Genomic DNA, 14,450 nt, shown 5'->3' on the forward strand with positions numbered 1-14,450 from the left:
TCTGTATTTCATGAAATAGACAGATATTATGCATAAATCTAGCATTTGAAACAGTAGTTCTAGATTTTTTCCTTTTAATCTATGGTTCCATTTTTATAGAGAAAACTTGAAACAAAATGTACGTACTAAAAACTAACCAGTTATTTGTTTCTTTGTATCTGCAGACTAATTTTTTCAAACTAGAAATACAGAATGGTTTCTTGCGACTTGTTTATGACTTTGGGTTCACCAATGGCCCTGTTACTCTAGAAAGCAATATTTCAAAAATGCAGATTAATGATGCCAGGTATCACGAGGTAAGGATGATTATTATTTTATACAATTTTTATTTTGAAAAGTACAGTGTGTCAAGAAAAATAACTATGCAACTTTATACAGTTCCCTGTAAGTTATATCGTTTAATGTCAGTTGCCCAGGATATATTTATGTCACATAAGAGTAGAAAAAGAACAACAACAAGATGAAGAGGCACAAGAAGAAGCATACATCACTTTTTTTATAGCTCTAGTCTGTGTCCCAAACCACTCCCTCCCACACCCTGTAACAATCACTCCCCTCCAGCTTTGTGGATTTTTCTCCATGAACATTGCTGCACACCACTAGATACGATTTTGAGATTATTCCTCTGTCCCTGTATAATAACTTTGAAATGTATTACACTATTATATATCATAGATTCTTTAGTTATTCATTCATTTTTATTTAAAAGCCCTGATTAATTTGTGCAACATAAATTGAACAAATACTTTCACAATATCTACAATTATAGCATTTAGTTATAGGCTATATGTGCCTATTGTCCCACTTGTTTCCACCTTTAACTCCAAGAATTGTGTGACTTTGTGGGAAATTATTCTGCAGAAGTGTACTCTTGTGACACGTCATAAGATGGAGAGCATACTATTTCTGCCCTGCAAGGGAAGGTAACGAGGGAGCAAAGTTTGGGACACAGCCCTACTTGCTTTTGCCAAATGAAAAAAGTATTCTGTGATGAATAGTTACTATATACAGTGAGGGAAAAAAGTATGTGATCCCCTGCTGATTTTGTACGTTTGCCCTCTGACAAAGAAATGATCAGTCTATAATTTTAATGGTAGGTGTATTTTAACAGTGAGAGACAGAAAAACAACAAAACAATCCAGAAAAACGCATTTCAAAAAAGTTATACATTGATTTGCATGTTAATGAGGGAAATAAGTATTTGATCCCCTATCAATCAGCAAGATTTCTGCCTCCCAGGTGTCTTTTATACAGGTAACGGGCTGAGATTAGGAGCACTCTCTTAAAGGGAGTGCTCCTGATCTCAGCTCGTTAGCTGTATAAAAGACACCTGGGAGCCAGAAGCAATCAATCAATCAGATTCCAAACTCTCCACCATGGCCATGACCAAAGAGCTGTCCAAGGATGTCAGGGACAAGATTGTAGACCTACACAAGGCTGGAATGGGCTACAAGACCATCGCCAAGCAGCTTGGTGAGAAGGTGACAACAGATGGTGCGATTATTCGCAAATGGAAGAAACACAAAATACCTGTCAGTCTCCCTCGGTCTGGGGCTCCATGCAAGATCTCACCTCGTGGAGTTTCAATGATCATGATAACGGTGAGGAATCAGCCCAGAACTACACGGGAGGATCTTGTTAATGATCTCAAGGCAGCTGGGACCATAGTCACCAAGAAAACAATTGGTAACACACTACACCGTGAAGGACTGAAATCCTGCAGCGCCCGCAAGGTCTCCCTGCTCAAGAAAGCACATGTACAGGCCCGTCTGAAGTTTGCCAATGAACATCTGAATGATTCAGAGGAGAACTAAGTGAAAGTGTTGAGGTCAGATGAAACCAAAATCGAGCTCTTTGGCATCAACTCAACTCGCCGTGTTTGGAGGAGGAGGAATGACCCCAAGAACACCATCCCCACCGTCAAACATGGAGGTGGAAACATTATGCTTTGGGGGTGTTTTTCTGCTAAGAGGACAGGACAACTGTACTGCATCAAAGGGACGATGGACGGGGCCTTGTACCGTCAAATCTTGGGTGAGAACCTCCTTCCTTCAGCCAGGGCATTGAAAATGGGTCGTGGATGGGTATTCCAGCATGACAATGACCCAAAACACACAGCCAAGGCAACAAAGGAGTGGCTCAAGAAGAAGCACATTAAGGTCCTGGAGTGGCCTAGCCAGTCTCCAGACCTTAATCCCATAGAAAATCTGTGGAGGGAGCTGAAGGTTCGAGTTGCCAAACGTCAGCCTCGAAACCTTAGTGACTTGGAGAGGATCTGCAAAGAGGAGTGGGACAAAATCCCTCCTGAGATGTGTGCAAACCTGGTGGCCAACTACAAGAAACATCTGACCTCTGTGATTGCCAACCAGGGTTTTGCCACCAAGTACTAAGTCGAAGGGGTCAAATACTTATTTCCCTCATTAACATGCAAATCAATGTATAACTTTTTTGAAATGCGTTATTCTGGATTTTTTTGTTGTTATTCTGTCTCTCACTGTTAAAATACACCTACCATTAAAATTATAGACTGATCATTTCTTTGTCAGTGGGCAAACGTACAAAATCAGCAGGGGATCAAATACTTTTTTCCCCCACTGTACACTCACCTAAAGGATTATTAGGAACACCTGTTCAATTTCTCATTAATGCAATTATCTAACCAACCAATCACATGGCAGTTGCTTCAATGCATTTTGGGGTGTGGTCCTGGTCAAGACAATCTCCTGAACTCCAAACTGAATGTCTGAATGGGAAAGAAAGGTGATTTAAGCAATTTTGAGCGTGGCATGGTTGTTGGTGCCAGACGGGCCGGTCTGAGTATTTCACAATCTGCTCAGTTACTGGGATTTTCACGCACAACCATTTCTAGGGTTTACAAAGAATGGTGTGAAAAGGGAAAAACATCCAGTATGCAGCAGTCCTGTGGGCGAAAATGCCTTGTTGATGCTAGAGGTCAGAGGAGAATGGGCCGACTGATTCAAGTTGATAGAAGAGCAACTTTGACTGAAATAACCACTCGTTACAACCGAGGTATGTAGCAAAGCATTTGTGAAGCCACAACACGTACAACCTTGAGGCGGATGGGCTACAACAGCAGAAGACCCCACCGGGTACCACTCATCTCCACTACAAATAGGAAAAAGAGGCTACAATTTGCACAAGCTCACCAAAATTGGACAGTTGAAGACTGGAAAAATGTTGCCTGGTCTGATGAGTCTCGATTTCTGTTGAGACATTCAGATGGTAGAGTCAGAATTTGGCGTAAACAGAATGAGAACATGGATCCATCATGGCTTGTTACCACTGTGCAGGCTGGTGGTGGTGGTGTAATGGTGTGGGGGATGTTTTCTTGGCACACTTTAGGCCCCTTAGTGCCAATTGGGCATCGTTTAAATGCCACGGCCTACCTGAACATTGTTTCTGACCATGTCCATCCCTGTATGACCACCATGTTCCCATCCTCTGATGGCTACTTCCAGCAGGATAATGCACCATGTCACAAAGGTCGAATCATTTCAAATTGGTTTCTTGAACATGACAATGAGTTCACTGTACTAAACTGGCCCCCACAGTCACCAGATCTCAACCCAATAGAGCATCTTTGGGATGTGGTGGAACGGGAGCTTCATGCCCTGGATGTGCATCCCACAAATCTCCATCAACTGCAAGATGCTATCCTATCAATATGGACCAACATTTCTAAAGAATGCTTTCAGCACCTTGTTGAATCAATGCCACGTAGAATTAAGGCAGTTCTGAAGGTGAAAGGGGGTCAAACACAGTATTAGTATGGTGTTCCTAATAATCCTTTAGGTGAGTGTATATAGAAACATTAATTTAGTATTGTTATCTGTCAATTCAGTCAAATATGACTGACATCTTTTGCTGTTCATTTCATTCGTATTTCTGATTGGTGCCATATATAGAGAGTAATTGAAGGGAATATATATAGTCACTGTCAAAGCATGCTAAATTAAATTAATCCATCCTTTTTTCAGATTTCTGTAATTTATCATAATTCAAAGAAAATAATTTTACTGGTGGACAGAGGCCATGTGAAGTCAGTGGAAAATGAAAAGATACCCTTACCCTTCTCAGATATTTATATTGGAGGGGCGCCCTCAAACATCTTGTTGTCCAGGTATATATTTCCAAATCTATGTATCTTAGGTATCTCAGAATATATATATATATATATATATATATATATATATATATATATATATATATATATATATATATATATATATATATATCTGCAGTCGCAATGTTATTCAGTGATTCAGTCTAGGGAAAACTGTAATCACAGCAGGATGTACAGTATCTTATTTATACACTAAAATACATAAAAACACAAAAAAACAGTTACGCTATGAGACCAGGGGCCAGATTAAATCAAAACTTTGACCCACCCACTAATAGAAAACTACAAACCTGTTCATCATAGCAGTTACATTTATGATTAGAAGAAACTCACTCACTCTTACTCAAACTGAAGCCGCAATTGAGTACAGTCTTGTAGTTTTCTATTAGCGGGTGCATCAAAGTTTTGATTTAATATGGCCCCAGGTGTGTGTACACTTTTTCCCTCCATAGAAATTAATAGACAAATTATTAAATATCTTGGTGCTGCCTTGTTTAATTGAAATAATTATGTTAAATAATATTTCAATGCGATATATTTTAAGAAGACTTTGTAAAAGAGAAATTCATTTAAATATATTAGATCTATATATCCAGAAACTAAAAGCTGAATGTGCTATGTATGTCAGTTTTCTAATGAGTTTTGAATGATCTAATGATCAAATCTTAAGTTTGAATTTATTTCTGAATGTTATATTTATTTATTTATTTCCACAATATATGTATTTATCTGGTTGATTAGCATTCATTCCTAAATACACTTTTTTGTCATGGCCTTAAAATGTTAGGCAGGTATTTCTTGATATTATTACTCAATTATTTGTATTCATGTCACAATTTGCAAACTAATGATACAGTTTGATTGTTGTTCCTTACCAGACCTGAACTAGCTATGCTTGTTGGGCTGAGAGGCTGTGTCAAAGGCTTCCAATTTCAGAAGAAAGACTTCAACTTGCTGGAGGAACCAGGGACCTTTGGCATCAGCACTGGCTGTCCAGAGGAATCTTTTGTATGTTATAAAACTCATACAACACTGCTGTAAAACTTATTTCCCCCTTTTAAATTAATATTTTTTTAATTGTCAATTACACAATTCGCCTTATTGTTATAACCCATTATGCTAGCAATGGAGAGAGAAGAGAAATGCCTAGTCATTATTAATCCATCCATACTATAAATTCAACAATCATACAGAAGGTATTTCATGTTAGGAAGAGCAAGGATTTTGTCCCTTAATTTTCTGTGCTATAATACTGTTGTTTGCGTTAATCAAAGAGATGTTGTGATGAGTATTGCTACTGCACAGCATTCAGAAGTGTTGTTAATGAAGTACAGTTGTCATCATACTATTCCTCTTAATCTTGTATTTTCGCAGATGTCCCGTCAAGCGTATTTCAAAGGAGAAGGATTCCTCAGCTCCAGTGCACAGATATCTCCATTTCACAATTTTGAAGGAGGCTTCAATTTCCGAACACTGCAATCTCACGGCCTCCTTTTCTTTTACACTGAAGAGGTATGTGACATCACCTCTTCGGGAGCACTGTGCTGGTTGAATACCACATTAGCCTGAATGCTTCACCACGGTTTGTGTAATTCTAACTTGAAAATGTGACACAATCTCAAGTGTAGTCACTAAACTACCCCCAGCTGAGTCCTTTCAATTTAATGAATCAGAGGTGCAGTCTGATAATTACTTATATATAACAAATACTTGTGTTAATATAGACACAGTTAAAGTGGCATTCCAATATAGGTATACCCTGCTTTCCTCAACCCCACTATGCACACATTCATTATATAAAAAATGTATTAAAGTGTTATAAATGGTTGACAATAGTAGAACCGTTTGGCTTCATTATTTTAGTTTTGGGAAAAAAAAACGTTAAAAAAGAACAACAAAATATTATAATGGAACCAAAATGTGCCAGAAGTAAGTTGTGCATCAGTCAGGAGCCATGAAAATGTCACGTAGCACGAATTGTTGAGGTCCATCTCTCATGCAAACAGGTATACCTGTACTTAACTGAATAATACTTAGTGAAGTCAAGTAAAAACTCAGTGCAAGTTGATTATAAGTACATAACTGATATAGTGAGTGATCCAAAAGAAAAGCTATATATATATATATATATAGTTTATTTGCAGGTTCAAGTGGTATGGATGAAAAGTAGCCACCGTTTGCCGTTCTTGAATGTCCGGTTTACTTATTTCAAACTTAATTCAGCAGTTACACACATCAACAGCAGTAACTCTACTATACAGCATCTCACAGCGAACCCCCTGCATGGGCTGGGCAACCTGAATTTAAGCCCTTAACTAGGCTATTCTGTCCTTGTACCAACCAATCATTAGCACAGTATTAGTTAGTGCTGCTGCATGCATGTTACATATAGGGCAAACTCAGTTATACCTCAGATTCCCTCACAGAACACCCCCTGGCACGTTGCAATATTTAAAAATAATCAAATAAATCAGAAACCTGTGTGTTTAATAAAAAGGTGGTCAACAGTTCACTAGTGAGACCACTGGTGAATCAAAACCAAAAATATCCTTTATAAACTTTATATACTACTTTTCTGCAAAGACCACAATAAAAGCAAGTGGGGACAAAGTTAAAATTGTAAGTAAAATTGATTTAAAAGTTTAAAACAAAGAATATATATTTTATAAATGCAGTGGAAGGTTCTTTTTATTCCTAAAGATACAAATGTTAGTCAGTGTACAACAAGGTTACCTTGGGCAGCAGACTAAATAAAACCTCTTCCTCGCACCCCCAACATACCTACAACATTGTATGTTCATTGTACACTTAAATCAGGAAATGGTTCACTAAAATCAATGGTCTGCCATGCAGGGTGCCCTACAGTCACCAATAAAAACTAAATACAAAATTACCTCAAGAAATCTAAGGGGAGTAGCACAGAATAAAACCAATACCACAACTATCCCAACAAAAACTTTAAAACCAAGTTTTAGGGAGGATAAAAATAAAAAGGATTAAAACAACAATAGCGATAGGGTGCAAACACAGGTTGTGTCATGCTGCAAACAATGCCAGGATATACAGGAGAGGTGAGTTTGCCTATTTAAATGCTAAATAATGATCAGGTGTATTAATGTGAATGTCTGGCAGCCATACCCAAACTGCTGTATTAAATCATCAATTAGACATTTATTAAGTGTTAAATGAAGAACCATGTCAACTACATTTGTTTTATTCTGCTAGGCTGATGAATTTTCTATCTCACTGGAAAATGGAGCTGTTGTACTCACTTCTAAAGGCACCAAACTCCAATCTGAGAAGAAGCTTTATAATGATGGAAAGAGTCACTTCCTTGTTGCATTAGTCACACCTGAGAAGTAAGGCTTGTTTATTAAAAAAAAAAAACTAATTTTCATATTCTTTCCATTCTTTCCTTCTTCTTCTTCATTGTTATATACTGTACTATTTGTATCATTTTAGATATCTGTTGGTAATTGATGACAAAGATAAATACACCAAAGATCATCAGGCTACTTCACAGCCAACAGAAATATCTACCAGTAAGTTTTACTTTGGAGGCTCACCTACCAGCAAGATCTTGAATTTCACAGGCTGCATCAGCAATGCATATGTCAGCAGGTACGTGACTTTTCAAACCTTAACTACTAAGTATTTTTCTTATGTTTTCGATCAATTTCAATATGCTGGTTCTCAATTAGTTATTAGGCTTGACTTTCCATTTAGTTTTGAGATGTGACTTGGCTATATATTCCCTGACATTTTGTATTGTTATATACTGCACAATGTTAACAAATACAGTTCTGGTTAAGAACATATATGTTTTGTTATCCTAAATGTTGAAACTGGAAACAGACTGTAGCTGTTATTTGAAAGTACAATGTCTAATTATACTGTATTTTTCACTAAAGGCATAAAAGAGACATAGAGTTGGAAGACTTTCAGAAATATACTGAGAAGGTCCACACGTCACTACAGGATTGTCCTGTTGAGAAACCGCCTGCTGCCCTGCGTTTGAAAGAATACCCAAATTCTTCCAAAACAAAGAAGGGCCAGACAAGGAAGGTAAAAAGACACAGAAAATCATGATCAGTCTCCTTGAATTATGTGTATTTGCAGTTATGTCCTGCACTTTTATTGAGATCTAGGTAATTAAATGCATAGCATATAATGTAAAGTTGTTGGTACCACAATTTGGTATAAGAGCTTACAATAAAAATGCAATACCTCAAGTATTATTAATTCACAGATTTAGGTTCTAATATTCTGCTCTAAGGCTTTGTAGGTTTCTAAAGAAAAAAAATCATATTTCTTTTTACATTTTATAGGAAACAAGTATTAATGCCATGTTTATAAATTTGGAAGTATTCATGGAAACCTGTTGTACTTATTTGTTGTGATTAGAATAAATTGTAGATTTATGTTTTGAAAGGTGGGTAGAGACAAATCAAGCATTCCACAGGAACCCCTGGGCCTCAAGAGCAACCCTGCGGAGCTGACAGATACAGGAGAGATTCACTGCTATCTCTCGAAAAGACCCAGGGCCACCCGCCATGCTCATCACTATGGGGGTGTAGCCAACAGCCGACAGGAGTATGGCAATATTCCTGAGTCCTTCAACGAGAGGTCAGTACTAAAACACATGCTGAGCACTTTTCAACTTTCATCAAATACGTTTGTAAAATTCCTCACATTCTTATGAACAGGTGTCTTATAAGCAACAAATATTTATTTTTGTATTTTCAACACCATTACAAGAGTGCAAATATGGGATGATTAAAAATGTATATTTAATAATTTTGAATTCTTAATTATAAATATCTTATTCTCACTTTGGTTCATTATAGATAACTCTGTTAGATCTATTATTTGTCATTGGTTGAATGTATTATTATTATGATTTTTTGTGTGTTCTGGCTTGCAGGTCCCATTTTTCCCTTAGTCTGAAGACTCACTCGACCTTTGGCCTCATCTTCTATGTGTCCGATGAGGCAGAGGACAATTACATGGCTCTGTTTCTTGCTCATGGAAAATTAGTCTATATGTTCAACATTGGGAACATTAAGCTGAAAATTAAAAGCCATGAGAAGTATAATGATGGACTGTGGCATAATGTAAGCACATCATACTCAAATTGTATTCAAATTAAATAGCCTGTACCTATAACATAGATAGAATACAGATTATATCTTCATTATGTATCTTTAATATGTTATCTATATTTAATAACTGTATACAAAACATATTGAATGTATGCTCATTATTAAAGACGAATAAGATATGCATATTTAATAACTTTATAAATATACATCATTTTCCAGAGGAGTATGTTTTGGAAAGAACCAACTGGTATTACTCATCTCGTTTCATGGATTTGTTCTACAGGTTATTTTTATTCGCAACAGAAATGAAGGGAGATTAATTATTGATGGCCTCAGAGTGCTGGAGGATAGCGTTCCTACAATTAACACCTCCTGGCATGTCACGGCACCATTTTATGTAGGAGGGGTGCCACCTGGAAAAGCTCAGAAAAATATGCAGGTACTGTTCATATTATAGTTTGATTGACTTAAAGGGCACAGGTGACCAGAAATAATTGTGTTCACAGCAATGCGATATAAGGCAGCGAAAAAGGTAGAATATATAATTGTTTCTCAGCAGCCTGAGGAACTCTGTCTCAATAATATTCAGCATCAAGACAGAGGGGGGATAGGTGTCTTAAATGCCTTAATACTCATCAGATGGCATGTTTGGGTGATTAAATAGATTTCCCATTTACAAGCATGATGAAAGCAGGTAATACAGTTGAAATTAAAGTAGTGTGTTATTTATTAAATTATAACATTTGTAAGCTTTCAGGAAGGTAAGAGTTTTAATAGATTTGTTTTATTACACTATAGATGTTTATTATAATATATAATCATAAAGGTCTATATCATATTTTCTCATTCTTATCTTGAAATTATTTTCAGTAACTCTAAATATACTTGTACAATGAAGTGCTGTACCCTAGACTAGGACAGAATAGACTATAAAATCTTAAACACATTCTTTTGTAATAATAATGGCATAACAACACGTATAACCTGCCCTGCTCTGTGGTTCTGTCTTTCAGAAAAGCTCTGTGTACAGTTTCACCGGCTGTATTAAGAACTTCCAGCTGAATGGCCAGTGGCTCTCCTCTATTTCACAAACATTTGGGGTCACACCCTGTTTCGAGGGACCATCTGAGTCTGGAACATACTTCTCAGAAGAAGGGGGATATGTAGTTCTGGGTAATGGACTACTATACTTCAGTTCAGCTCCAAAGTCAATTATTCTCTGTTCTTTTGGAAGTAAAAACTGCATTCTTTTTAAATGTGTAAAAGAAATGTGAATCTATCCAAACTCATTATTTTTACCTTTTTATACTTGTTATTGAGTTATTTCAAATTAACTGTAGAATTATATGACTAAAAGGTGAGAGAATTCACTGGGATGAACATCTTTATCTTTACAATTTTATATATTGGGAGCATGAGCCACTTCATTATATTAAAATAAATAACATGCCTTTAACCTGCCTTATTTTAGAAATAATACAGGACTTACATTATGCCAAACTTTAGCTGGATTTAGCTGGAAAACAGAATGCATTAATTTAACTCATAGGTGTCCTTCAACAATTTTAAACTGAGAAAAATGCATTCCCTGCAAAGAGAACATGTAAGATTGAAGGAAAAGTAAATTAGCAGTAGATCCTGAAATTTAAAGACCTAAAGCTGTTGAATAGGTCCCAAAAGCATTACATTTTTAACAGAAGTACAGTTAAATGTTTCTTGTCTGCATATTGACAATGGAAACAGATTTTGATTGTGATATGTTTTTGAATTGCTTCAGATGATTCTTACAACCTGGGTTTGAAGTTTGAGTTGGTGTTTGAGGTGCGTCCCCGAGCAGCATCTGGGGTGCTACTGCATGTGTACACAAATGAGGGGGAATACCTCAATGTGCATATTCATCACGGCCAGGTAAGAAAAACAGCAGAACCACTGCCCTCGCCAACATGAAAATAGGGGCTCATCTTTCTCATACAATAATATATGTGTATATTGTAACATGGCCCAGGGTCCTATAATAATATAGGGGGGATATATACCAGCCCATGTCTTCAACTTTCTCAACTCTCAAATTACAGACCAAGAACAAAACTATAAACTCTGTGATGCCCTGGAAAAAAGAAAAAAAAACAAAGTGCCAGATTAAATCAAAACTGCGACCCATCCACTAACAGAAAACTACAGAACTGTACTCAGTTGCGGCTGCATTTTCAGTAAGATGGAACTTTCTTCTAATCAGAAATGTAACCGCTATGATGTACAGGTTTGTAGTTTGCTACAAAGTTTTGATTTAATCCGGCCCTATGTTCAACTACATGCTCCATGCAAGAGCTAGGAGTTATTTTCTGATTTCTTTTTGTTTGATCTACCTCTCGCTGTCCCCACCCATTATAAATTCCACCCTAAAAACCAAGTCCTTAATAATTATCACTGCCCTACCCCATGTTACTAATATATATATACTAATATATATATATATATACATACACACACATATACATATACATACAGTGAGGGGAAAAAGTATTTGATCCCCTGCTGATTTTGTACGTTTGCCCACTGACAAAGAAATGATCAGTCTATAATTTTAATGGTAGGTGTATTTTAACAGTGAGAGACAGAATAACAACAAAAAAATCCAGAAAAACGCATTTCAAAAAAGTTATAAATTGATTTGCATGTTAATGAGGGAAATAAGTATTTGACCCCTTCGACTTAGTACTTGGTGGCAAAACCCTTGTTGGCAATCACAGAGGTCAGACGTTTCTTGCAGTTGGCCACCAGGTTTGCACACATCTCAGGAGGGATTTTGTCCCACTCCTCTTTGCAGATCCTCTCCAAGTCATTAAGGATTCAAGGCTGACGTTTGGCAACTCGAACCTTCAGCTCCCTCCACAAATTTTCTATGGGATTAAGGTCTGGAGACTGGCTAGGCCACTCCAGGACCTTAATGTGCTTCTTCTTGAGCCACTCCTTTGTTGCCTTGGCTGTGTGTTTTGGGTCATTGTCATGCTGGAATACCCATCCACGACCCATTTTCAATGCCCTGGCTGAGGGAAGGAGGTTCTCACCCAAGATTTGACGGTACATGGCCCCGTCCATCGTCCCTTTGATGCGGTGCAGTTGTCCTGTCCCCTTAGCAGAAAAACACCCCCAAAGCATAATGTTTCCACCTCCATGTTTGACGGTGGGGATGGTGTTCTTGGGGTCATTCCTCCTCCTCCAAACACGGCGAGTTGAGTTGATGCCAAAGAGCTCGATTTTGGTCTCATCTGACCACAACACTTTCACCCAGTGCTCCTCTGAATCATTCAGATGTTCATTGGCAAACTTCAGACGGGCCTGTACATGTTCTTTCTTGAGCAGGGGGACCTTGCGGTCGCTGCAGGATTTCAGTCCTTCACGGCGTAGTGTGTTACCAATTGTTTTCTTGGTGACTATGGTCCCAGATCCTCCCGTGTAGTTCTGGGCTGATTCCTCACCGTTCTCATGATCATTGAAACTCCACGAGGTGAGATCTTGCATGGAGCCCCAGACCAAGGGAGTCTGACAGTTATCTTGCGTTTCTTCCATTTGCGAATAATCGCACCGACTGTTGTCACCTTCTCATCAAGCTGCTTGGCGATGGTCTTGTAGCCCATTCCAGCCTTGTGTAGGTCTACAATCTTGTCCCTGACATCCTTGGACAGCTCTTTGGTCTTGGTCATGGTGGAGAGTTTGGAATCTGATTGATTGATTGCTTCTGTGGACAGGTGTCTTTTATACAGGTAACGAGCTGAGATTAGGAGCACTCCCTTTAAGAGAGTGCTCCTAATCTCAGCTCGTTACCTGTATAAAAGACAGCTGGGAGCCAGAAATCTTGCTGATTGATAGGGGATCAAATACTTATTTCCCTCATTAACATGCAAATCAATTTATAACTTTTTTGAAATGCGTTTTTCTGGATTTTTTTGTTGTTATTCTATCTCTCACTGTTAAAATACACCTACCATCAAAATTATAGACCATTTCTTTGTCAGTGGGCAAACATACAAAATCAGCAGGGGATCAAATACTTTTTTCCCTCACTGTATATATATTTAAAATTGTATTACAAATGTACATAAGGTGCCATGATAATGAGATTATCAGTACTATTAACTTCACCTGTCAGTGGTCATAATGTTATGGCTGATCAGTGTATATATATATATATATATGTATATTGTGCCAGGTTTAAGAATGTAATTTTGATAGTGTGGAATCGATTAACCATCAGCACCTAAATCAGAGGTTTTTCTGATCTTTCAGGTTGTGGTTCAAATGAACAATGGGATCCGTGAATTTGCCACTCGAGTAACTCCAAAGCAAGGTCCCTGTGATGGCAGGTGGCACAGAATAGCAAGTAAGAAAGAATAAAGCTAAACACTGACTCAACAGATTGTCTGAGTACAACAGATATATTTGTGATACATGCATGTATTCTCCATTCAATTCAGTCATCAGAGATGCCAATGTAGTGCAGCTGGATGTGGATTCTGAGGTCAACCATGTGGTGGGTCCTCTCAACCCCAGAGCCATGGACCGCCAGACCCCTGTGTTTTTGGGGGGAGCCCCAGGTCAGTTCACTCATCTAATGTTTTATATTTGCAGGTTAACACCAAGCTGCAGTGTCCTTAACTCATACTCATCGTCACTCACTAATTCTATAAAGGAGATTTATTTATTTTTTTAGACATGTATTTGTTTATTTTATAATTATAGCCATTACTGATGAAGATCCTTTACAGTAGACTTATAGCACTTTAACATGTATCAAATGCAAAAATGTCTTATAAAGATGCTGAATTTAGACAACTTTTGTTTAAGATAAAGACAGCATTTTTGAAATAAGATAATTTAATGCAGAATATTGGATATAACAAAATGTTAAATATACTACAGACAGAAAATAAGTTTAGTGCAGGAACTGTAATTGTATACACAATGTTCACATAGTAAGATCTAATAGTAAACAGTTAAATCCTGTTTTATAATAACAGTATTTTGAACAGATTTGTCTGTAATGTAGAATGATACAAAATACATTTTTGCCATGAGAATTTAGATTGTTTAAGTTTATACCAATAATGCAATTGAATAATGAGACTTTATAATGGTAATTGGGCTTCAAGGCATTTAAGACGGAAAACAGGAGACACTTCTTCACATAGAGAGGCATCACAATC

At 37.4% G+C, this 14,450-nt stretch overlaps 1 protein-coding gene across 1 annotated transcript in view; it reads left to right on the forward strand.

The window, feature by feature from the left end:
* The window catches only part of lama4 (laminin, alpha 4), a 47,738-nt gene that overhangs the window by 32,010 nt on the left and 1,278 nt on the right, over window positions 1-14,450 (forward strand). The window contains exons 26-39 of the mRNA XM_066698824.1: window positions 165-296; window positions 3,999-4,141; window positions 5,023-5,152; window positions 5,519-5,656; window positions 7,370-7,503; window positions 7,607-7,765; window positions 8,056-8,209; window positions 8,577-8,770; window positions 9,069-9,258; window positions 9,530-9,685; window positions 10,260-10,419; window positions 11,024-11,154; window positions 13,534-13,627; window positions 13,722-13,841. Coding sequence (XP_066554921.1) covers window positions 165-296; window positions 3,999-4,141; window positions 5,023-5,152; window positions 5,519-5,656; window positions 7,370-7,503; window positions 7,607-7,765; window positions 8,056-8,209; window positions 8,577-8,770; window positions 9,069-9,258; window positions 9,530-9,685; window positions 10,260-10,419; window positions 11,024-11,154; window positions 13,534-13,627; window positions 13,722-13,841 — 2,035 coding nt within the window. The remainder of the gene's footprint in view (window positions 1-164; window positions 297-3,998; window positions 4,142-5,022; window positions 5,153-5,518; window positions 5,657-7,369; window positions 7,504-7,606; window positions 7,766-8,055; window positions 8,210-8,576; window positions 8,771-9,068; window positions 9,259-9,529; window positions 9,686-10,259; window positions 10,420-11,023; window positions 11,155-13,533; window positions 13,628-13,721; window positions 13,842-14,450) is intronic.

The sequence above is a fragment of the Amia ocellicauda genome, chromosome 1, assembly GCF_036373705.1.
Source record: "Amia ocellicauda isolate fAmiCal2 chromosome 1, fAmiCal2.hap1, whole genome shotgun sequence".
NCBI lineage: Eukaryota > Metazoa > Chordata > Actinopteri > Amiiformes > Amiidae > Amia > Amia ocellicauda.